We start from the raw sequence: 27,238 nt of genomic DNA on the forward strand, positions 1-27,238 counted from the left end.
TTCATGAAAATAGAATTTTAGTAATTTGGTGGGAAATTCAACTCATTAAAACCTCACTTTTCTTTACGTGCTTTTAAAAAATGTACATTATCTTCCTCCAGATGTCCTTAAGTGATGTGTCAATAATGAAAGAGTAAATATTAGGTAGTAAAATATTCCTTGGAGTCTTTGTCAAGAGTCAGAATATTTCTTTCAATAAACATTATCTCAATGGAGTTCCCGTCGTGGCGCAGTGGTTAACGAATCCGACTAGGAACCATGAGGTTGTGGGTTCGGTCCCTGTCCTTGCTCAGTGGGTTGAGGATCCGGCGTTGCCGTGAGCTGTGGCATAGGTTGCAGATGCGGCTCGGATCCTGCGTTGCTGTGGCTCTGGCGTAGGCCGGTGGCTGCAGCTCCGATTCGACCCCTGGCCTGGGAGCCTCCATATGCCGCGGGAGCGGCCCAGGGAAATAGCAAAAAGACAAAAACAAAACAAAACAAAACAAAACAAAACATTATCTCAAGATCTTGATGTTATGAATACACTTACACACATACACAAAAGAATACAAAGACAGGGACAAAGTAAATGTTACATAATGTTAACAGTTAGTCAATCTAGATGAAGGGAGCTCACTATACTATTCTTATAACTTTTTTCTGTGTTTCTCAAAGTAGAAGGTTTTAAAAGTATTACCTAAAGAAACTCAACTGTCTCAATGAAATATTGGCTAATATTTCCCAATGAACCTCATTAAAGTTATTAATAATAGGTCTTCGTGTTAAACTTTAAACTAAATTAAGATGGATTAAGCACTCTTAACATGAGAATCTTTATTTTCGTTACTAAATTTCCAAGGAATGACCAGATTTAGAGAATAAAAGAATGTTACTTGGTTTTAAATAAACCATTTCTAAAGTGAGAGTCAATATGTTCTTGGTAACAGAAGGATAAACACAGATTTTGTTGCTTAGAATATGAGAAGTATACTATAGAGATTTATAAATCAGTCTTTTTCTTTTTCCTCTTACATAAGGATTGAAATATATATTAAGAAAAATATTGAAATTTCCACCATAGCACAGTGAGCTAAGAATATAACTGCAGCATGCAACAGCTCGGGTCGCTGTGGAGGTGCAGGTTCAATCCCCATCCAGTTCATTGGGTTAAAGGATTTGGCACTGCCAAATGGCACTGCCAAACCCAATGGATTCGATCCCGGGCCTGGGAACTTCCATATGCCGTGGGTGTGGTCATTGAAAAAAAAAATCTAAAATTTACCTGAGGAAAATAAGCAAATGAAAGCAGTTTATGATTAACCCCAGAGAGACTTAAATTGGAAAAGAACAAAAAAGAAACATATTACCTTTTAAAATACAAACTTTAAAATATTGCTACAAATAATACTAATCTAACAATGTACTGTAAAATAATTTCAGGCATACTACATATCAAATCCTATAATTTCTCACAATGTAGTTGTTTTTCTATCTTACTTATCATAAATTCTAATTCTGGGAAAGAAAATTCAAGTAATACTTAAATACCATGTCCACAAATACATATCCCTTGGTATATGACTGAGGCAGACACCTCCAATTAAAACTACCATAAAACTACTCCAGGACTGTGTTATCTATTCCCAAAGGACATAACAGCCTTAAGTCACACTGGTCCAAACTTCTTTCTTATGGTTCTCGTCCCAAAATAAGCTTACATGAAATGAAATCTCTTTTGGATGAGTACTTAAGCCCAAACTGTATCACAAAAAGGCAATCTACAGAATGGAGAGAATATCTACAAATGATATAGATGATAAGGTATTAATATTAAGAATATATAAAGAACTCCTATAATACAATCACAAAAATACAAACAAATTCACAAAAAAATGGCCAAAGGACCCGAACAGACATTTCTCCAAAGATATACAAGCAAATGAAAAGCAAATGAAAAGATGTCCATCTCATTAATCATTAGGGAAATGCAAATCAAAACCACAATCAGATACCACCTCACATCCATTAGGATGGCTACCATCAAAATTAAAAATTTAGAAAATAACGAGTGTTGGCAAGGACATGGAGAAACTGGAACTCATGTGAGCTGTTGGTGAGAATGTAAAATGGTATAAAACTGCTATGGGTTATCATACACTGCTTTCTCAAAAAATTAAAAATAAAATTACCCTATGATCCAGCTATTCCACTTCTGGGCATATATCCAAAATAACTGAAAGCAGAGTCTCAAGGCCATATTTGTTCATTGATATTCAAAGCAGCATTATTTTTTTTAATAGTGATTTTTATTTTTTCCATTAGAGTTGGTTTACAGTATTCTACTAATTGAGTCATATGTCCAATCAGCAATATATGTTTCCAAATATGTGACAGTTGTGCTTATGGTGTAATTATGTAATTGCACCTTATATAAGTTAAAGAAATATAAAAAAGATATTTATAGGAAAACTCAAATCAAGTAATTTTAAAGGCAAGTCTTTTTTTTTTTTTTTTTTGGCTGCACCTGGGGCACATGGAAGTTCTCAAGCCAGGGAATGAATCCAAGCCGCAGCTGTAACAATGCCAGATCCTTAATCCACTGTGCTGGGCTGGGGACTGAACCCACACTGACAAAGAGACAACACAGGATCCTTAACTTGCTATGCTACAGCGGAAACTCCTTTTTTTAAAAAAAGCAAGTTTTTTTAAAAAGGTATAGGGAAGATAATAGTAAAAGATTTGTAAAAATTATAAAAAACTTAGATTCTGCGCTCAGACTACTTTACAAGCATCTTCACGTTTATGTACCACCTAAAAGAAATGGATAATAGAAATCATAATGACAATTTTTGTGACAAGCAAGATTTATACTCAAAGAAAAGGGTTTTTATCTTAAGTCAACCAATTAGCATATAAATACCTATAAATGTCCATTCGTATGGGTTTTATGTGTTTATTAAACTGTACATATTTCTTTCTGATGCTTTGCTTTATTTTTAATTAAATGATCAACCACTAGTCCCAATCACAGTGGCTAAGAGTACTTGGAGTGCAGCAATTAACTGGTAGTAAACTGTGGCTTCAGGATGAGTCAGGTCATCCTGATTTTAAACACAGACCTCAGGGACTTTAAAAACCAATCATCCAATAGGGGAAAAAAAATAAGCATCAATTTTAGTCAAGCCACGATTTTTAAATATTGGTAACTGTTAGAAAGCAACTATAAGACTATAGATAGGATTTCCAATTAGACATGAACATAATCTAAAAAATTTTAGGAATCCAAATATACATCTGGAGGTGCAAAGGTATTATTCATATGACGGCTACAGTCCTTTTTATGAGTTCTTTATGGATCCATTAGTCTCCATAGTGATATATAAAATCAAGTTGCCCATCTATATGGGCACAAAAGCTGGTGAACTCCAGCCTCACTCATTATGAGTAATAAGACTTCATAAAAACAGAATTCTTGAGGTAGGGATTCATTAGAAATCATCAAATGAATTCTTTGCCTAGATGCCTACAAATTATTAGAGTTATTCTGGCTTTTATTTTAATTTTTACTAATGAGTGAGATGGAAAAAATCTTAACAGGCTGTCTAAACCAACAACTCAGTATAGTTATTGGATCTATATGTAGATAAAGATAGGAATGCTACAGACAGATAAATAGATACAGATAGCAGTGCTTGAAGCCTTCGAAGAATGAATAATAAAGAGATCATATCACAGATCTTATCAGTGAAATGAAACTCTTAGAAAAAATATGGAAATATACTCAGTTTTAACTAGTGCACAAGAAGAAGAACAAATAGAAATATGGAATGCAGGAGCTCTCGTCACAGCACAGTAGAAATGAATCCAGCTAAGAACCATGAGGTTGCAGGTTCGATCCCTGGCCTTGCTCAGTGGGTTGAGGATCTGGTGTTGCTGTGAGCTGTAGTGTCGGTCACAGATGTGGCTCGGATCCTGAGTTGCTGTGGCTGTGGTGTAGGTGGCAGCTATATAGCTCTGACTGGACGCCAGCCTGGGAAACTCCATATGCCACAGGTACGGCCCTAAAAAACAAACAAACAAAAAAAAAAGAAATATGGACTGCAAAGACAAGCCACAGAAGAGAAGATATTTATAATGGCAAAAGACTTGAATAGCCTTATAAAAGGTTATCCAAAAGACCAATAAACCTATTCTCAAGTTCATTAATAATCAATAAAATAGAAATTCAAAATACTATAAATACACCATACGACAGAAATTTAAAAATATGTAAATATGCATGGAGATATCACATACAATCTGGTAGGAGTGTAAACTGTATAACCCACTTTGGAAAACTGCCTGACATCATCTATTAAATTTGAAAATATGCACACCCTATGACCAGCAACTTCAATCCTGAGTATATGCTCTAGAGAAACAAAATGCATGCACATGTGTGTACCATGAGATATAAAAAAGAATGTCCATAGCAAGAGTTATCATTATTAGCAAAAAACTGTTGTTCATCAACCAGAATAGGATAAAAAAGTCATGATTTATTCAAACAAAGGAAAAAAATTGAACTAGAAAACATACAATAACATCAATGAACCTTACGAATATAACATTCAGAGATACAAGACATAAAATAGTATATATATATTATGATCTAATTGATATAAAGTCCAAAAGCAGGCTACATATATTTTTAGTTATATATACATAGGCAGCTAAACTGTAAAGAAAAGCAAAAAAGTAACTGCTATTAAAGTCAGGGCAGTGGTTTCTTCTGGTGAGTTTACAAATTACATTTATTTATCATAAAACATATATATTTTTACACTTTTTTCTAAGTATGTTACATATCATAATAAAGTTAATATTATATAGTAGAACCTTTAGGAATTCAATATATTTTTATATGTACTAACCTTTGCAAGAAAAAATCTGAACAGGCTGCCGAAACCAACAACTCAGTATAGTTATAGGATCTATATGTAGATAAAGATAGGAATGCTATAGACAGATACAATATCTATATATATAGACAGTAGTGCTTTAAGGCTTCAAAGGATGAATAATAAAGAGATCACATCACGGATCTTATCCATGAAATGAAACTCTTTGATTTTACTGTAAATTTATTTTCTTGACAAGTTACAACAAGACGGAAATTCAGAACAATGCTATGTATAAAAGTTATTAATTACTTATATAAGAGTTAAAGTATTGTTACTGTGTGTCTCCAAAACCAAAATAACATTTAAGATACTTTATTTTTAGGAATAAAAAGTATTAAATATAACATCAGATAAAAAGTTGTAAGTTTCTTAAATGCAAGTTTTTTTTTTGGCTTAGGAAGTTTTCACCTTACCTTTAATAATTCAAAATAGTGCCAACAATGATACACTGGCACCAGCATTAGGCGGGGAAGAACATAGCGAACTGCCTCTTTAAAGCCATCAGCAATGGACTGCAAAGCAAAAAGACATAACAGTTTATCTCTGATATCAAGGCTATATAACAGCAGTGCCTAACACAAGTAGCTTTGCAGAATATAAGACCTAGGAAGTTCCCGTTGTGGCACAATGGGAGTTCCCCCTGTGCTAGGGCTATACATTCATTATTCCATTTAATAATTCTCCCATGAAGGAGTCTCTGAAAACAAGTAGTGTTACTTATTCTTGTATTGCTGTTGAAGGTAAGGTTTAGAGAAGTTAAATAACTTGTCAAGATACAGAGTGACAGTTAAATCAGTACTATGCCATAGAACTTTCTGCATTGATGGAAGTATTTTGTATTTGCACCATCCAATCTGGCAGCCACTGGCCCCATGGGGCTCCTTCAGTATTTTGAAGTATGACTAGTTTGAGGAGTTCCTGTTGTGGGCGCAGGGGAAATGAATCCAACTAGTATCCATGAGGATGTGGATTCGATTCCTGGCTTCACTTAGTGGGTTAAGGGTCTGGCGTTTACATGAGTTGTGGTGCAGTTCACAGATGCGGCTTGGATCTGGCATAGTTGTGGCTGTGGCCATGGGGCAGGCCGGCAGCTATAGCTCCAATTTTACCCCTGGTCTGCGAACTTCCATATGCCAACGGTGTGGCCATAAAAAGCAAGAAGAAAAGAATACAAGATACAAATGCATCAAAACTAAAATGGAAAGCATGTTCCATACTGAAATTAAAGGGCTGTAAATCAAGCTTTTTCTTCTTTAAGTTATTAGATAAATTTATAATACACTTCATCTTTCATAGCTAAAATAATTTTAACAACAGTCTTCTCAGCTTTTCTTCAAAAGCTTTGGCTTCCACATACCCTAAAGGAATGCTGAATGTAAGTACCTCACCACACATTTTTATGTTACTTTTATTTGAAATGTTTTAAGTTTAAGTAGGTACAAAGAATGTGCTTTGGTGGATGTAGTCCCTTGTAGATGTGATTTAAATATATTTCACCGAACAATGATTAAATTAATTTCAGATTTAAACTTATTTAATCTATGAAAAACATGTCATGTAACTATATTGATAATAGTATTGTAATCTTCACTGTCAAAATAAAATAGCCAGATCAGACTTAATTTTTGCAGCAAGTCTGACTTCATTCTTAAATTCAAATACACATGTTAATGTCACAGTCTCAAGTATAGGAAGCATCTGGAAGAACCTCTAACTGCTTATAATATAGTACATTCAGATATGAGAACTTCACAAGGCTCCTCTCTCCTTTATTACAATGTTCAATGAATGATGAAGTACTTTTTTTTTTCTTTTTGTCTTTTCTGTCTTTTTGTTAAGGGCTGCACCAAGGCATATGGAAGTTCCCAGGGTAGGGGTCTAATTGGAGTTGTTGCCACCAGCCTACACCACAGCCACAGCAACACCAGATCTGAGCTGAGCTGTGTCTGCAACCTACACTACAGCTCATGGCAATGCTGGATCCTTAACCCACTGAGTTAGGCCAGGGATCCAACCTGCAACCTCATGGTTCCTAGTCAGATTCATTTCCAGTGCGCCACAATGGGAACACCAAAGTATTTTTTTTTTTTTAAAAGGTAATATCCACCCTTGTTACAACCACCTCATTTCTCTTCCTAAAATTTATTTAAAAAATTTTTTTAATTACTTTTGTGGCCATGCCCATGGCATGCGGGAGTTCCAAGGTCAGGGATTAGAACCCAAGCCAAAGCAGTGACAAGGCTAGATCCTTTACCTGTTGCAACACCAGGGAACTCAAACCTTCTCACCTCTTAATTCTTAGACATGACCAGACAAAACAAAGACAGATACGATATTTCAGCCACCAAGAGTTTTTATTTTTTTATTTTTTGTCTTTTTTTGCCATTTCTAGGGCCATTCCTGCGGCATATGGAGGTTCCCAGGCTAGGGGTCCAGTGGGAGCTGTAGCCACCTGCCTACACCACAGCCACAGCAACACAGGATCCGAGCCGCGTCTGCCACCTACACCACAGCTCACGGCAATGCCGGATTCTTAACCCACTGGGCAAGGCCAGGGATCGAACCCGCAACCTCATGGTTCCTAGTCAGATTCGTTAACCACTGCACCACAACAGGAACTCTAAGAGTTTTTAACATAATCACCCCACCCCCTGCTTTTGGAACTCTTTTTGCTTTGTATTCAATACATTATTTTTTCCTAGATGGTGCCCTTTGGATCATTAGGTATTTAACTAATGTTTACTTTATGGTTTATATGAATATATAAGATTTAACTTAAAAACATTATTCCTGGAGTTCCCATTGTGGCTCAGTGGTTAAGGAATCTGACTAGCATCCACAAGGACACAGGTTTGATCCCTGGCCTCGCTCAGTGGGTTAAGGATCCAGCATTGCCATGAGCTGTGGTATAGGTCGCACATGTGGCTTGGATCCAGGGTTGGTGCAGTCAGCAGCTACAGCTCCTATTTGGCCCCTAGGCCTGGGACCCTCCATATGCCACAGGTACAGTCCTAAAAAGCAAAAAAAAAAAAAAATTATTCCTTCATTTAAGTATATTTTTAGGAGTAATATATATTCCGAATTGACAAGTTTTTGAATAGAGTAGAAGTAGAGGATGTTAAGAATGGAAATTCACAGTAGAGTAGGCAGGGAGAAGATGCTAAATTCAGTTTTTGAAGTCCCCATGGGATATCCGAGTGAATTACTTTAAAGGGCAGCTGGTTATATGAAAGTATATACATATACACACACACACACGTTCAGTGCTCAAAACAGAGTTACGGCTTAAAAATACAAAAAGGAGGTCACCAGCATATAGGTAATAGTGAGAAATTAAAGGGTATGTATAAAGTTCCCAAGGACGGCACAGAGGAACAGAAAAGCAGGGGCTGAAAACAAATTACTATCTATAATCAGAGTAATACCTGCAACTAAGGAGACTGAGAAAAAAATCAGAGAAGATAAAAATTAGGAGAAAGTAGTATCATAGGAGTCAACTGGACAAGAGGTCTACTAACAAATACTACAGTATAAATATGAAATCAAAATATCCATGGGATTTGGCAGTGAAGTTCACTGTCAAGGGCAATTTTTAGTGTTGTATCCTGATTAGAACACAGATGCAGCAGATTAATGGAAAATCATAAAATAAAAAGTAGTATGAAGACAACTGGTTACAAATGGGAAAAAAGGGGTGGGGAGCAGCTAGAGTGACAGAGGTTTATTTATTTGTTTTGGGACAATAACAATTTGACCATATTCACATGCTAAAGGAGAAGAGACAGTCTAAATACAGGAAGTTTCTCAATAAGTAGTCAAGGGTCATCAATGCCAATGTAACCTTCATTAAATGCTGAGAGAGTAAAAATATAACTTTGTCTCTCTCCACTTACTCCCGTTTTATCTAACTGCATTACTAAAGCAATTAACTTGCATACTCTCCACTGATATATCTATCTCCTTTAAATTACTGGCCTAATAGAGAAATCTGGATGAGACTATAGGAGGATATTCTCTACTCTGTGATTGCAGTTTTATCTCCTATAGGGAATAAGATCCTGAAATAGCTCTCCATATTAATCTCTATATTTCAAATACAGAATGTACCAGATTTTTCTAGTCAACCAGTATCTGTGATGGAATCCTATAAAATAGTTCTACATTAAGGACAAATTACAAGTAAGTAAGACAGAAAAGAAAAAATGACCTAGAATAGGCTTACGATTAACTGATTTTGAAGGACTGGTGAAATATTTCTTTAGTTACTTTATAAAAAAAATAACATTCAATTTAAATTTACCTGAAAGTGTAGAGCCACTGCAGGTCTGGCCATCAACTTACTGAAATGTTCATTAAATTCTGGTGAAAGAATATCCTGTGATAACGTTTCATAAGGATCAAATGCTTGCTCCTATTTTTTTAAAAAGGAAAAACATGTTATATTTAAAAGAACAGCTTTTCTACTAATATGGCATATATTACTGGCAAATTTTTACTCAAGTCCTCCATCCATTTTTAGATTTTATTTTTTTTAATTTTAGGGACAAATAATAACTATGGCTGTTACTTTGAAATTTTTTTTAAATGTAAGTAATGACACCGAGTGACAGATGATATAAGGGAATGGTCTTAAAACAGGTCACTGACTTTATGGTCACAAGGATCAAACTATTAAAATGCTTATGCACATTTACTCCAGGTAAACGAAAGGTGTATTTATAGTAAAAGAAGGCTAGGATTTGAAATTTCAGTAAAGGTTACTTAGGTTGAAAGGATTTTACAATTAGAATACTTTCAAAGGAAACAAAAAGTGATACTACCGCTGCTTTATCCACTCTACATTTTTTCCAAATTAGAAAAAGCAAAGACTAATAAACAGTCAAATAACAAAACAGAAACTGCCCATATTTTGTCCGATGCTTATAGTAAAATAAATTCCTATTATTTTATAAAAATCAATGTCCCCAATACTTAGAAGTAAGATTTTTCATTTTTGTATATTAAAAATAAGTATGTTTTCCAGAAAATAACAAATGTTGGCAAGGATAAAGAATTTGGAACTCTTATCCATTGCTGGTGGGAATGGAAAATGGCATAGCCCCTGTGAAAAATACAGCTTGGCAGTTCCTCAAAAGCTAAACAAAGAATTACCACACAACCTAGCATATATCTACTCCTAAGTATGTACCCAAAAGAAATAAAAACAATGACTCAGATACTTGTTTGTTTACTGCAGCATTATTCATAACAGCCAAAAGGCTGGAAAAAACACAAGTGTCTATCAACAAATAAATGGATAAACAAAATGTACATACACAAAATGGAACATTATTCAGCCACAGAAATGGATGGAGTTCTGATAAATACTATGACATGGAGGAACCTTGAAAACATTACACTAAATGAAATAAACAGATAAAAAGAATATTGCAATGATTCTACTATTGCAATGATTCTACCTTTATCAAATATCTAGAATCAGCAAATTCACAGAAATAGAAAGATTAGAGATTACCAGGGGTTGGGGAAGGGAAAAAACGGGAGTTACTCCTTAATGAGTACAGAGTTTCTATGTGGGGTGATGAAAAAGTTCTGGAACTAGAAAATGGTAGTGGGTATAACATATCATATTGTGAATTTAGTTAATGCCATTAAATTGCATACTTTAAATGGTCAAAATGGCAAATTTTGCTATACGTTTTACCACTAAAATAAAATAAAAATTAGAAAATATACTAAGTTTTTGAAACATGATTATCTTTAAGAGTACACAAGCAACCAGGCTATGAATTAATATATAAAATATAAAAACTTTCTTATAAGAGCAAGCCTGAATATCCTGGTTAGGCATCAGTGACTGAATATTTCTACAATTATCAGTTTCACTCTCTATAAAATGGATACAATACAAGTGATCTCTACCTATAGAAAAATTAGGAAGATATCATAAAATTAAGAAATTTACATAAAATATAAAAAAAGCACTTTTAACACCTGTTTTCCAAAAGAAATAAAAATAGCCGATAAGTATGAAAAATATGTTCAATATCACTAATTTTTTTAAAAAAGCAAATTAGGAGGCGTATCAAGATGGCAGAGGAGAAAGACATCACGTTCACCTTCTTCCAAAAACACATCAAAAAAACCTCACAACTACATGTAAAACGACTTGCACAGAACATCTACTGAACACTGGCAGAAGAACTTAAACCTCCAAAAATGACAAGAAACTCTTGACATAACTGCATAGAACAAAAGGAAAAAGAGAGAGAAAAGGAATCAGGACAGGATTAGCATTCCTGAGAGAGAGCTATGAAAAAGAAAAGGACCTACATCCTGGGAGGCCACCTAACCGACTGGGAGATTAGCCAAGATGGAGGGACCTCAAAGTCACCAAGAAAAGTGCAGCAGATGAACTGAGGAGGGCAAAGTAGAGTGAGAGCCACACAGATCATCTGCACCACCACTCCGGACACCGTAGCCTGAGATGCTCTGGTCGGGGCTGGACCCTGAGACTTAGGCTCCAGAGGTCAGTTCCAGGGAGAGGGCTAGGGTTGGCTGTGTGGGACAGTCTGAGAGGCTAAGGAGCAGTGTGCCACAGGTGTGGGAGTGGTGTGCTACGGGCTAGGAAGTGGAATGCCACAGCAGAGGGAACCCAGGAGAAGGTCTGGGACCACAGAAGAGGAAAGGTGCCACTTCTGGGGAGGGCAAGAAGAGGAGGGGCAGACCACCATCGGACTCTCCCTGCCCATGCAGCTCTGATTCAGGCTACAGGTGGCAAGAAGCCACTTGCCTGGGCTATGGGAGACTGGGAGCTTCTTGTGCAGGCTACGGGTGGCTGGGGACCTCTTGTGCGGGCTAAGGGCAGCAGGGGTTAAGTGTGACATGGTACCTCTTGCGTGATCTACAGGTGGCAGGGACAGAACTCAATGGTTGACTCGGAGGCCAGAGGGAGGCATGGCCTGCCACCACTGGGGGCCTGTGAGTAGGCTCCACTTGCAGCCCCAAAGGTTGGCAAAAAAAAGAGGGTACTGCAACCAAGCACCAAACGTTATTGCTCTCACCCCCCTGGGAACACAACCACCCTACAGCTGCCACTGCCAAATGCTCTGGGCAGAGCCCAGACGTTTGATCACTGTTTCTTCCCAAGACCCTACAACTAGTACCAGTTTGTGTAGTACCTCCTACATGAGCTAAACGGGATGGGGTATTTCATGCAGCGTCTGCAAGTGGGGGGGGCAAACCACCACAGTTATCTCTGACCCCAGAGGTGAGCATGGCCCACTACCACTGGGGATCCCACTTGCAGCCCTAATCACCTCAAGGGCACCACAGAGGCAGGCATTGTGACTGAACACCATCTGTTGTTGCTCTTGCACCCGTGGGAGCACACCGGCCCTGCTACTGCCACTGCCAAACCCTCTGGGCAGTGCCCACACGCTTGATCTCTGTCACTTCCCAGGATCTTGCAACTAGGACCATCATGGGCAGCACCTCCTGTGTGGGCTAAGTGAGACGGGGTGCTTCTTGGTGGTCTGCAGGCGGCGGGGGCAAACCACTGCAATTATCACTGACTCCAGAGGTGGGCGTGGCTTGCTACAGCTAAGGGTTCCTGAACAGGTAGCACTTGTGGCCCCAATCACCTCAGAAGAAGGCACTGCAATGGAACACTATCTGTTGTTGCTCTCACTCCCCTGGGAACTCACACACACTGCTGCTGCCACTGCTAAATCCTCTGGACACCTTGTAAATCTGCCTAAGGCTCATTACCACTTCCCAGGACCCTACAGCTACGACTAGCCTGTGCCACCTTCCTGCAGGTCCTTGCTGCTGTTAAGAGCCCAGCAAGCAGGTACTGACTACCAGCCCTACCCATTGCCTCCTTCTCCCCAGAAACACACTCAGCACCCTGGGGATAAGAGCCTGCTCACACTGAAGAAAGAGACAGCAAATATTCAAACTCCCACACCAAAAATAAATAGTAACCCACTACATAATACAAAGGGGTGCTCTTGCATAGAAGTAGCCCTCCAAGACCACAGTTTAGGTTCTCTAAACTCACAGAAAAAGAAAAACACGAGCAAGATGAAGACGCTCAGAAACCATTCCCAGTTAAAGGAACAGGAGAATTCACATGAAGCAGCAAACAATGAAATAGACCTCGGCAGTCTGACAAACACTGAGTTCAAAAGAGAAGCAGTGAAAATACGGAAGGAATTAAGGCTGAATATCAAGCAATTAAGAATGGACTGAGCATTTCTAAAGGAATGCAGGTTCCTTTAGAAATGAACTGGAAAATATAAGGAGGAACATATAAAAATTAGAAAATTCATTTTCAGAGACACGAACTGAGCTAAAGGCACTGAAGAGCAGAATGAAGAAAGCAGAAGAATGAATTAGTGACTTGGAAATATAGAATAATGGAAATTACCCAATCAGACAGGAGGCAGAAAACCCAATGAAAAAGCATGAAAGCAATATAAAAGATCTATGGGATAATATAAAGTGTATAATATAAAGTGTTCTAGGCATAAAAGGAATTACAGAAGGAGAAGAAAAAGAAAAGGGGATTGAAAATATATTTGAAGAAATTATGGCTGAAAACTTCCCAAATCTGAAGGAAACTGATATCAGGATACAGGAAGCAGAGAGGGCCCCAAACAAGTTGAACCCAAATAGGACCACACCAAGACATATTATAATAAAAATGGGGGAGTTCCCATCGTGGCTCGGTGGTTAATGAATCCGACTAGGAACCATGAGGCTGCGGGTTCAATCCCTGGCCCCACTCAGTGGGGCAAGGATCTGTCATTGCCGAGAGCTGTGGTATAGGTCACAGACACGGCTCGGATCTGGCAAGCTGTGCTGTGGCTGTGGCGTGGCTACAGCTCTGATTCGACCCCTAGCCTGGGAACCTCCATATGCTGTGGGTGCGGCCCTAAAAAGACAAAAAAATAAAAACAAACAAAAAAAAAATGGCAAAAGTTAGAGGATTCTAAGGCACCAAGAGAAAAAAAAAGCATTAATTATAAGGGAACCCCCATATAGCTATCAGCTGATTTCTCTACAGAAACACTACAGGCCAGAAGGGAGTGGCAAGATATATTCAAAGTGCTGAAAGGAAAAAAATCTGTGGCCTAGAATACTCTATCCAGCAAGAATATCATTCAAAATAGAAGGGGAAATAAAGGATTTCTCCAACAAACAAAAGCTAAAAGAGTACAGCAACACTAAACCCATTCTAAAAGAAATACTGAAAGGGCTTCTCTAAATAAAAAAAGACATAAGAAGAAATAGGATGGAAGAAACCACAAATGGAAAACAATCACTTAAATAAGGCAGCATACAGATCTAAAAGGGGGGGGAGGGAACTACTGTAAAAGTGATGATAAACCCAGGGAACAGCAAAAGCACAAACATGACGATGTTAAAAAAGGACTTCAAAATCACAGAATGTGGGGAAGGAAAATAAGAAAATATAGACTCTTTTTTTTTTCTTTAAATAATGTGTTTGAGCCTATATGACTATCAGGCTAAAGCAAGCAGATACAGGAAGGGGTTAACATACTTAAAAATCAGGACAACCACAAATCAAAACCAAACATTACATTCACAATAACTAAAAAGTACTCAAGCATAAAATAAATGGAAATCATCCAACCAAAAAATGAAGAGAAACACAGAATCAACTGGAAAACAAGGTTTAAAATGGCAATAAATACATATCTATCAGTAATCACCTTAAATGTCAATGGACTAAATGCTCCAATCAAAAGACACAGAGTGGCAGGTTGGATAAAGAAGGAAAAACCTTCAATCTGCTGCCTACAAGAGACTCACCTTAGGGCAAAGGACACATATAGATTGAAAGTGAGGGGATGGGAAAAGATATTTCATGCCAATGGACAAGACAGGGAAGAAGGAGTTGCAATACTCATTATCACACAAAATAGGCTGTAAAATGAAGGCCATAAAGAAAGACAAAGAAGGACACTATTTAATGGTTAAAGGATCCATTCAAGAAGAGGATATTACAGTCGTCAATATATAGGCCCCTAATATAGGAGCACTCAGAAACCTACAATAAATACTAACACACGTAAAAGGAGAAATTGATGAGAATACAATCATAGTGGGAGACTTAACACCCCATGCGTATCAATGGACAGATCCTCTAGATAGAAAATCAGTAAAGCAACAGAGATCTTAAAGGACACAATAGAAACGTTAGACTTAATCGACATTTTCAGGACATTACATCCAAAAAAGTCAGAATATACAGTCTTCTCAAGTGCACATGGAACATTCTCAGGGATCAATCACATACTGGGGCACAAAGCTAACCTCAACAAATTGATGAATATAGAAATTATGCCAAGTATCTTCTCTGACCACAATGGCATGAAACTAGAAATCAACCACAGGAAAAGAACTGAGGAAAAACTTACTGCATAGAGACTAAACAACATGCGACTAAAAAACCAACAGGTCAATGAGGAAATCAAGAAACAAATTAAAAAATGCCTCGAGACAAATGATAATGAAGACACAACCACTCAAAATCTATGGGAAGCCACAAAGGCGGTGCTCAGAGGGAAATTCATAGCAAGACAGCCCTTCCTCAAAAAAGAAGAAAAATCACAAACAACAACTTAACCCACCACCAAAATGAATTAGAAAAGAAAAAACAAACAAAACCTAAAGTCAGCAGAAGGAGGGAAATCATAAAGACCAGAGAGGAAATCAATAAATTAGAGATTCAAAAAACAATAGAAAAAATCAGTAAAACCAAGAGCTGGTTCTTTGAAAAGGTAAATAAAGTTGACAAACCTCTGGCTAGACTCACACCAAGAAGAGGAGAGGAAAAAACCCAAATAAACAAAATAAGAAATGAAAAAGGAGAAGTCACAATGGATACTAACTACAGAAACACTAAAAACCATGAGAGACTATTACGAACAACTGAATGCCAACAAATTTGACAACCTAGAAGAAATGGACAACTTTCTAGAGACTTACAGCCTGCCAAAACTGAATCGAGAAGAAACAGATCAACTGAACAGACCAATCACTAGAAATGAAATTGAATATGTCATAAAAACACTTCATACAAATAAAAGTCCAGGACCAGATGGCTTCACAGGTGAATTCTACCAAACATACAAAGAGGAACTTACACCCATCCTCCTTAAACTTTTCCAAAAGGTGGAAGAAGAAGGAACACTCCCAAAGACATTCTATGACACCACCATCACTCTAATTCCAAAACCAGACAAAGATACCTCCAAAAAAGAAAACTATAGACCAATATCTTTCATGAGTATAGACGCAAAAATTCTCAACAAATTTTAGCCAACTGCATCCAACAACATATAAAAAAGATCAGACACCACGACCAAGTGGGCTTCTTCCCAGGTTCAGAAGGATAGTTCAACATATGCAAATCAATCAACAACATACACCACATTAACAAAAGAAAAGTCAAAAACCACATGGTCATCTCAATAGATGCAGAAAAAGCATTTGACTAAGTCCAACATCCATTCATGATGAAAACTCTTACCAAAGTGGGTAGAGAGGGAACATACCCTAATATAATAAAAGCCCATTTACAACAAACCCACAGCAAATGTAAAACTCAATGGAGAAAAGCTGAAAGCCTTCCCACTAAAATCTGGAACAAGACAAGGATGCCCACTCTCACCACTGTTATTCAACGTAAGTATTTGAAGTCCTAGCCACAGCAATTAGAAAAACGAAAGAAATAAAAGGCATCCAAATAGGAAGAGAAGAGGTAAAACTGTCACTGTAAGCAGATGACATGATACTACATATAGAAAACCCTAAGGACTTAACCGAAAACCTACTCGACTGGTCAATAAATTCAGCAAAGTAGCATGATATAAGATTAACAAATCAGTCGCATTTCTGTATACTAACAATGAAATATTAGAAAAGGAATACGAAAATACAATACCTTTTAAAATTGCACCCCCCAACAATCAAATACCTGGGAATACACCTGACCAAGGAGGTAAAAGACTTAGATGCTGAGAACTAAAAAACATTCATCAAGGAAATTAAAGAGGATGCAAGGAAATGGAAAGATATTCCATGCTCCTGGGTGGGAAAATTTAGTATTATGAAAATGGCTGTACTACCCAAAGCAACCTACAGATTCAATACAATCCCTATCAAATTACCCATGACATTTTTCACAGAAATAGAACAAATAATTCAAAAACTTATATGGAACCACAAAGACAGAGAATTGCCAAAGCAATCCTGAGGAACAAAAACCAAGCAGGAGGCATAACTCTCCCAGACTTCAGGCAATATTACAGAGCCACAGTAATCAAGACAGTGGGGGTACTGTAACAACACAGACATAGAGACCAATGGAACGGAGCAGAGAACCCAGAAATAAACCCTGACACCTATGGTCAATTAATCTTTGACAAAGGAGGCAAGAACATAAAATGGGAAAAAGACAGTCTTTTCAGCAAGCGGTGCTAAGAAAACTGGACAGCCGCATGTAACTCAATGAAACTGGAACACACCCTCACACAAAAATAAATTCAAAATGGCTTAAAGACAAATATAAGAGAAGACACCATCAAACTACTAGAAGAGAACAAAGGCAAAACATTCTCCGACATCAACCTTAAAAATGTTTGCTCAGGTCAGTCTCCCAAAGCAACAGAAATAAAAGCAAAAATTAAGCAATGGGACATAATCAAACTGACAAGTTTTTGTATAGCAAAGGAAAGCATAAAAAAAAAAACAAAAAGATAACACACAGAATGGGAGAAAATAGTTTCAAATGATGCAACTGACAAGGGCTTAATCTCTAAAACATACAAACAACTTAGACAACTCAAGAGCAAAAAAGCCAACAACCCAATGGAAAAATGGGCAAAAGACCTGAACAGACATTTCTCCAAAGAAGATATACAGATGGCCAACAAGTACATGGAAAGATCCTCAACATCAATGATGATTAGAGAAATGCAAATCAAAACTACTATGAGGTACCACCTTGCACCAGTCAGAATTGCCATCATTAATAAGTCCACAAATAACAAATGCTATAGGAGGTGTGGAGGAAAGGGAACCCTCCTGCACTATTGGTGGGAATGTAAATTGGTACAACCACTATGGAGCACAGTATGGAGGTACCTTAGAAAACTACACATAGAACTACCATATGACCCAACAATCCCACTCTTGGGCATATATCCGGACAAAACTTTCCTGAAAGGACACATGCACCCACGTGTTCACTGCAGCACTATTCACAATAGCCAAGACACGGAAACAACCTAAATGTCTATCGAAAGATGACTGGATTAGGAAGAGGTAGTGTATATACACAATGGACTACTACTCAGCCATTAAAAAGAACAAAATAATGCCATTTGCAGCAACATGGATGGAACTAGAGAGTCTCATACTAAGTGAAGTAGGTCAGAAAGACAAATACCATATGATATCACTTATATCTGGAATCGAATATATGGCACTAATGAACCTTTCCACAGAAAAGAAAATCATGGACATGGAGAACTGACTTGTGGTTGTTGCCAAGTGGGTGTCACTAGGAATTGGGGGTTAAGAGATGGAAATTATTGCCTTTGGAATGGATAAGCAATGAGATACTGCTGTATAGCACTGAGAACTATGCCTGGTCACTTGTGATGGAGCATGATAATGTCAGAAATAAGAATGTATACATGTATGTGTGCCTGGGTCACCTTGCTGTGCAGTAGAAAATTGACAGGATACTGTAAACAAGCTATAATGGAAACAATAAAAATCATTATAAGAAAAATAAAAAATAAAAAAGCAAAATTTAAAAACAATGAAATGCTGGGTTTTTTTCCCACTAGTGGGAACGCCCAGAGTTAGTGAAGATGTGAGAAAAATGATGGTCTGCATATACTAGAACTTATCTGGAAGTAAATATGGCAAAATGTTTCAAATTCTAAAAATGTATCTTTTCTTTATTACTACCACAATTTCACTTCAAGGACTGACCTAAAATTACTAGGCATGAAGGCATTATATACATTGTTTGCTACCATGTTGTTTGCAATAGCAACAAAAAATTGAAACAACTTGCACACTCAATAATAGTGTCTCCATATAACATGATATTTTCAGACTTTAAAAACCGTGTTGAGGAAGTTCATGCCATGGCACAGTGGATTAAGAATCAGACTGAAGTGGCTTGGGCCACTGTGGAGGCATGGGTTCAATCCCTGGCCTGGGAACTTCCATATACCCTGGGTGCTGCCACGAAATTTAAAAAAATAAAAAAATAAAAAACCCCAACTGTGTTGAAGTATATTTATCAACATGGAAAATGTTCATGATATTGAGTGATAAAAAAGGTTATAAAATAGTAAGATCTTATTTTTGTAAATATACACAAGTTTTTATATATGTATAGACAAATATTTATAAGGATAAATAAATCTCAGAAGGGTAACTAATCGACTACTGAAAAACAAAGTGATTTTTGACTTATTATACTTATCTATATTTTTCTGAATATTTTTACAATGAACTATATTATTTTTACAACCTTTTGAAAGACAAAAATATGATTTTCACTTTCAGAAAAATATATAAACTTCCTTTTTCATTTTTAGAAATTAAGATTAAAATCCACAAGAGCTAAACAGCTATGGTCAATAAAATTTCTTCTCTTTCACCTTAAATGCACCTACCATTAAAAAAAAAGACCCTAAACATTACTACTTTATCAAGCATAAATACACTATAAAGTATCAGTATAAATTCAATGTAATTTTAGTTTACTATTGGTTAAATCTTAGATATTTTTATTTTTATTTATTTATTTATTTATTTATTTATTTTGTCTTTTTGCCATTTCTTGGGCCGCTCCTGCGGCATATGGGAGGTTCCCAGGCTAGGGATCTAATCGGAGATGTAGCAACCAGCCTACGTCAGAGCCACAGCAACTCGGGATCCGAGCCGCATCTGCGACCTACGCCACAGCTCACGGCAACACCGGATCGTTAACCCACTGAGCAAGGGCAGGGATCGAACCCCCAACCTCATGGTTCCTAGTCGGATTCATTAACCACTGTGCCACGACGGGAACTCCCTTAGATATTTTTATAGCAGCCAACAGTGTCTTCTAATTTTCACAAAGAATATCTTACTAAATGTCTTAACACAGCATTTAGGACTTTAATGCAAAAACATATTTGTAAACTTACTTCTGCCAAATCTTCAAAACAGCTGCCAGCTAAGGGATGAGGGCTGCTTTCATCAGTCATTTCAACTGTGTCTTCAACCAAACCTAAAAGTTTCACCGTCAATTCATGTATATCTAAAATGTTACTGAAAATCTTTTCAATATCCTAAAAAGAAAAAAACAAAAGGAAGGTTAAGATATGTGAGACTGAGAATTTCATTTAAAAATTACAATATAAGTTATAAATGGTAAGGGTGTGTTTTCCCCCAACTGCATACCAGTATATTTCAAAATGTAAAATAAATTCTAAATTATAGCAAAAGGTCAATCATGAAGAAAGGGGAATAAAAAACCTCTGGGATTACACAGAGTAAATTTATTAGAAAATATAGATTCTAAATAATTTTGTTCAATAATTCTAAAATCTCATCTCGTGGATGATTCTAAGTAACTCTTTACATAAAGAATCTGGGCATTTGAGTATTTTTAAATTGCCTAAGTTACTAAAAGTCTTGATCAAGGTCTCATAGAGCTGATTAATGACAAAAGCTGGCCTTAAAATGAAGATCTGACTCCTAATCCAAACACAAATTAGTTTTGGAATTTGTGGCCTGTCTCTTAAATTTGAGGAGTTTGGTTTCATTCAAGATAAAAGTGTGAATTTTATCTGGGTTACAACACGTTAAGGCCTCTGGACACAAGAAGACCATATGACTAGAGTCCTGTGGTGCAGTGGGTTAAAGATCTGGCCTTGTCACTGCAGCAGCTCAGGTCCCTGCTATAGCATGGGCTCAATCCTTGACATCACAGATTGTGGACCCTGACAGACTTGAGTTTAGGTCCTGGCCCCACTACCTGTTAGATGAATGACCCTGGATTAGGACTGTAACAACAATAATGACAGCTAATATTTCTTTGTCACTTACTACATTCCAGGTACTACCGGTAAGTACTTGACATGTAATTTCATAACAGGCTCATTAGATAGATACTACCATCATCCTTATTGCATGAATGAGGAAAGAGCACAGAGCAGTTAAGCAATTTGCCCAGGGTCACAGAGCTGGTTTATTAATACTGACCTCATAAGGTTCTTAGGAAGATTAAATGAGCTGATTTCTACACAATGGTCTTGGCATATATTAGGCCCTCCACAAATGTGAGCTTACTAAAGATAAAGCAGTAGCCCCCAAAGGAGTAAATTAAGATCAAGAGTCATTCATTCTTTTATCAAATATTTACTGAGTTCTACGCTCTGATCTTAGATGGTTTTATTTCAGAAATTTAGTCTCATTTACACTGAAAAAGCATATAGAGAAAAGACATTCTGTCTCTTGACCTTCCGTATTATATTAAAATTTTTCTATCAAATCAGTACAAATTCAGTGAAAACAGACTCATAAAAATTAATTCCTGAGGAATGAAAACTGATAGGATGCAGAAAAGGCAAAGAGGATAGTATCAGCTATCAGCAATTGTTACTAACTAACAGCATTTGTTAAGTTTTTATTCTTCATACCAATTATACTGTGGTATTAAAAAAAACAAAATTCAAGTTCAACATGTACAACTAACTTATGTCAAAACTATTTTGTGTCAATTTCAATAGTAAGGTAGAAATGATAATATTTGTTCTACCTAGCTCAGAGAATTATTAAGGGTCACACAAAATAGGATAGTACTTTGAAAAACATAAAATGTTGAATATTTAAGGCAGTGTGTCCAGTAGGAGTTATTATTAAATATTAAAATAAACATGTGTTTTTTTTAAAAAAGGATAAAAACCAATTAAAGCATCTTCATTTTCTGAAACTCATTCTTCTGGAAAAGAATGAAAAAGCTAAATCAGTTTCTAATCTTAAGCACTCAGCCAGCTTTGTATGAGCATCATTCCTTTTCACTCATGAAATAGTTACCTGGGTGAGTTCAAGAAGTAAAAGAAAGACTGACTATTTAAAGTGAAAGACAGCTACTCAGACATCTAAGGAAAAATAGATCATGTAAGAAAGGAAGGAAAGAACTATCTAAAAATATATATATATATATTTTTATAAAACAGTATTTGTCCAGCTAGATTCCTTAGAGCTAACTTTAGGAACTACAGAGGTAATAAAAAGACATCTCCCTGGATCCCATTCTACTTACCCCATTCCTACCCTGTTTTCCAACAGTGCAGCTCTGCTTTTGTTTATATGACATTCTTTATAAACTTTTATTCTTAAAAAGTTCCACTGTTAAAACTTTAAACTATTGCCTTAAAGTCCATACCAAAAGACAGGGAAAAGCATAAGTCTTTCTTTTCTAGGCCATACTTTATTTTACCATCCTCGAATGAATGATTATAAATCTCGAATACTCCTCAGCAGAAAAAGATTTTATTGCAGTTAATCTCCCTAGTTTTGGGTCTAATTTTCATTGTCACTGCACTTAATGTTAGTTTAACAATTCACATATTAAAAAACCCACAATTTCCCCAATGTTCATAGTAGTGTTATTTACAACTGCCAAGATATGGAAGCAACCTAAGTGTCTCTCAATAGATGAATGGATAAAGATGTGCTGTATATATATATGATAGAATACTACTCAGTCATAAAAAATAAAATTTTGTCATTTACAGCAACAAAGATGGACTTGGAGGACTAAGTGAAGTAAGTCAGACAAATACTGTATGATATCACTTGCACATGGAATCTATAAAACAAAAAACTAGTGACTATAACAAAAAAGGAGACTCAGACATATAGAACAAACTAGACACAAAGAACAAACTAGTGGTTACCAGTGGAATATAGCCAATATTTTATAATAACTATACATGAAGTATAACCTTTAAAAACTATGAATCATTATGTTGTAGACCTATAATATATAATATTGTGTATCAACTATACTTCAATTTTAAAAATCTAAAAAAAAATTAAAAAATAAACAACCTTGTCCCACAGTACTATATAAAAAAATATTTTTGTTTTACGTAAACTATATAAAGGTACTATTTATGATTTTAAGCTACTATCTGACTTTTTAGCATAAAAAGAACTTCAAACCCAAAATGGTACTCACAGAAGGTTTAAAAAGCTTTCTGTCAGAAAGAAAAGCTTCTCGAAACACTTTTATGATCATATTTAGTTCCCGTAGATACTGCCTTTCTTCTGCAATTTCAGTTCTGACAAGGTCGTAGTAGTTTAATTCACCTGAAGAACTAGGTTCATCTTCACAGAGAGAAACCAAGCCTATGTCATCCTGATCAAACATGTCCATCAATACCTAAGAAATATAAATCAATAATAAGCTTATTTTCCTTACTGTTATAAGACCATTTCAAAGCGCTCAGAATTAAAACATTATTAAACAATGAGGGAGTTCCCGCTGTGGCTCAGTGGTTAACAAACACAACTAGTATTCATGAGGATGTGGGTTTGATCCCTGGCCTCCCTCAGTGGGTTAGGGATCCGGGGTTGCCATGAGCTATGGTGTAGGTTGCAGACACGGCTCAGATCCCACATTGCTGTGGCTGTGGTGCAGCCTGGCAGCTGTAGCTCTGATTTGACCCCCTAGCCTGGGAACCTCCATATGCCATGGCTGTGGCCCTAAAAAAAAGAAAAAAAAAATGAGAGTTGTATTATAGGCTAAATTTATAAGAGAAAATTCAAAATAATAAAAATATTAAAAGTTGAAGGGGGATAGTAGTAAAATAAAATTGGATATGAAAAAATAAATCTAGTGAAATATACACATATACACATACATACGTATCTGTGTATATAAACATATGTGTGTATGATATACATACATACACACACATAAACACCTCTATGTAACAGCAAAAAGAGTATTCCTTCAGAGAACAACAATCTGAGCCAAAATTCCAGTTGAACCACTTACTTGTGATTTCAGGCAAGTTATTTATTCTTTTGAAAGTCAGATCCATTATACGTAAAATTTAACTGATCAAAAGAATTCAATGAGGTAAGATTCATAAATTGTATACTATTAAGTCCAGCAAACAGTAGGCACTAGAATAGTATACCATTCAAAATGGTAGTTTTTTTGTTCTACCATAACTTTATGCACTTGAGTAGAGTTCAAAAGGAGAAAAACGATAATGATACACAAAGTATATTAATACTATGATGCTTTACTGATACATATTTACTATATCAACAACTGCTATTGAGTTCATTTCTTAAAATCAAGCATCCACAGGTGCTTATTAAACTGCTATACAATTTCCCATTTCAGAAAATAGTAAAAATTGCTATTATGGATTGAAGTCAACCAACAGACAAGAACTAGCTGTATATCAAAAGCAACAGGAAAAAAGGCGACCATACTTTTTAGAATTAAAAATAGTTTAAAAAGAAAAGAAAAATTGGACCTACTTAATTACATACTCAAGACTAGCAGAAAACCACTTTCTCAGAGTTTGGGAAAAAAAGAAACCCCAGAAGGTAGAGAGGCCTGATGGAAGACTGGTCACATACGGGAGGATTAATCAAATAAATATATTAAGAAAAACAAGAGCCATATTTCTCACCATCAGATAAGGGAGTTACAAATGTAAAAAAAGGGAGGCTGAAATGAATCCTGTGGTATTCAAACTGGATTGAAAGGATCTGTGAACGTATATAAAGATAGATAAGAAATAGATAAGCTATGAGATCCTGCTATATAGCACAAGGAACTATATCTAGACACATATGACGGAACATGATAGAAGATAATGTGAGAAAAAGACTATGTATATGTGTGTGACTAGGTCACTATGCTTTTCAGTAGAAAGTGACAGAACACTGTAAACCAACTATAATGGAAAAAATAAAAATCATTAAAAAATGTATGGAGTTCCCTTTGTGGCTCAGTAGTTAATGAACCCAACTAGGATCCATGAAGATATGGGTTCAATCCCTGGCCTTGCTCAGTGGGTTAAGAATCCAGTGTTGCCATGAGCTTGGTATAGGTCGCAGATGGGGCTCAGAGCCCATATTGCTGTGGCTGTGGCAGAGGCCAGCAGCTGTAGCTCTGATTCGACCCCTAGCCTGGGAACCTCCATGTGCAGCCCTAAAAAGCAAAAAAAAAAAAAAAAAAAAAAAAAAAATTAAAAAAATAACATTTACAAAAGTAAAACAAAGAGAAATAAATATAGAGGTGTATGGATATATAATATGTGTATACATACACAAACACACAAATACACAACCCTGCCCCTCCCCCATACACACAAACACACATGCTTTCCCTAATTCTGGCCTCTAAGAGATCAGAGCAGTTACATTCCAATAGCAATGTGCTCATGCAGCACCAAGATCTTAGTTTCTAAATACCATTCTCAGAGTTCCTGCCATGGAGGAATGGGTTAAGAATCTGAATGCAGTCGTTCAGGTCGCTGAAGAGATGTGGGTTTGATCCCTGGCCTGGCGCAGTGGGTTAAAAGACCAAGCATTGACAAAGCTGCCTGGCTCGGATTCAAACCCTGGCCCAGGAACTTCCATATGTTACAGGTGTGTCCATAATATTAAAAATAACAACAACAACAACAACAAATTACATTAAAAACAAATAAATACCATTCCCACCTAAAAGGAACCAGGACTTTTCAGAAAACAACTAATTTCAGACTTGATCAGCAGGTAGAGAAAAAGTTGAACCTGGACTATCTTGTGTCAAAAGACAGTGTTCAGGAGTTCCCATCGTGGTGCAGTGATTAACAAATCCGACTAGGAACCATGAGGTTGCGGGTTTGATCCCTGGCCTTGCTCAGTGGGTTAAGGATCTGGCATTGCTGTGAGCTGTGGTGTAGGTGGCAGACCTGGCTTGGATCCCGCGTTGCTATGGCTCTGGCGTAGGCCGGCGGCTACAGCTGCAATTAGACCCCTAGCCTGGAAACCTCCATATGCCACAGGAGCAGCCCTAGAAAAGGCAAAAAGACAAAAAAAAAAAAAAAGAGTGTTCAAAGAATGACAGAGGCAGAGAAGCCAAATTGAAGGAGCTCCTGTTGATCAAATCTGGGGCAATGTGAATATCAATATAAATAATGAAGTACTGGGTTATACCCCTTGAACAAGAATCACTGAATACATATTAAAATAAACAAATAAATTTAAAGTGTGCGATGAAGAACAAGATATTTATACAGCCTTAAAACATTTCAAAAAGTATTTACTAATTACAAGAGGGAAAGGAGTCCTTTAAAGTAGAGAAGCCTAGAAAATAAGCTCTTAATCAAGTGATCAAGAATATCATCAGTAATGGGACACATCAAAATTGTGTCATGTGAGAAAACGCAATGAAAAAAACTTCTAACATATCCCTGCCACAGATCCATAACCTGAATTTTATTGAGACATCAAAAAAACTAAAGGAGCATTTTAAATGATAACCTGTATTATCCTTAAAAATTTCAAGATCATTCAAAATTGGGGAAGAATTAAGAACTGTTCTAGATTGAACAAGGAGAAAAAAGATACATGACAACTAAGCACAACACATGATTCTTAACTGGATCATGTTGCTATCAAAAAAAAAAAAAAATCACTGGGACAAAGAGCAAAACTTGAATGGGGCCTGAGGATTAGATAATGTATCAGCATTCATTTCCTAGGCTTTGACTGTCATAGTGTGGTCATAAAGAATGTTTCTGTTTGTAGGACACACTAGATTATGTTTGCAACCTACTTACTCTCAAGTGGTTTAGGGCACAGGGGAGTACTTTTATCATACTAGCAACTTTTCTAAAAGCCAGAGATAGAAACAAAGTCCACCCCTCACCCCCACCTCTGACCCCACCATGTAAACATAATTTCAGAAGTCAACATCACAATAACAAGGAATTTCTACTATAAAATTTAAGTGAAAAAATAATTTTTGAAACTATGGCATAGTACAATGGCTCTCAATCATAACTGCACATCAGAATACCTGGGACACCTTCACAAATTTTGAAAATACTGGTTTGGCCCCAACACAGGTCAAACAAATCAGAATCACTAGGGATGGAGTTCCCGTTGTGGTGCAGTGGTTAACGAATCCGACTAGGAACCATGAGGTTGCGGGTTCGATCCCTGGCCTTGCTCAGTGGGTTAAGGAT

At 36.6% G+C, this 27,238-nt stretch overlaps 1 protein-coding gene across 2 annotated transcripts in view; it reads right to left on the bottom strand.

Annotated features, from left to right (window-relative positions):
• The window catches only part of SOS2 (SOS Ras/Rho guanine nucleotide exchange factor 2), a 107,796-nt gene that overhangs the window by 57,486 nt on the left and 23,072 nt on the right, over window positions 1–27,238 (bottom strand). For both annotated transcript variants that reach the window (XM_047767274.1, XM_047767276.1), the window contains exons 5-8: window positions 23,215–23,418; window positions 20,171–20,314; window positions 9,223–9,333; window positions 5,336–5,434 (exon numbers count right to left, since the gene is read on the bottom strand). In XM_047767274.1, coding sequence (XP_047623230.1) covers window positions 5,336–5,434; window positions 9,223–9,333; window positions 20,171–20,314; window positions 23,215–23,418 — 558 coding nt within the window. The remainder of the gene's footprint in view (window positions 1–5,335; window positions 5,435–9,222; window positions 9,334–20,170; window positions 20,315–23,214; window positions 23,419–27,238) is intronic.

This window comes from Phacochoerus africanus, chromosome 2 (assembly GCF_016906955.1).
Source record: "Phacochoerus africanus isolate WHEZ1 chromosome 2, ROS_Pafr_v1, whole genome shotgun sequence".
In the NCBI taxonomy this organism is placed as follows: domain Eukaryota; kingdom Metazoa; phylum Chordata; class Mammalia; order Artiodactyla; family Suidae; genus Phacochoerus; species Phacochoerus africanus.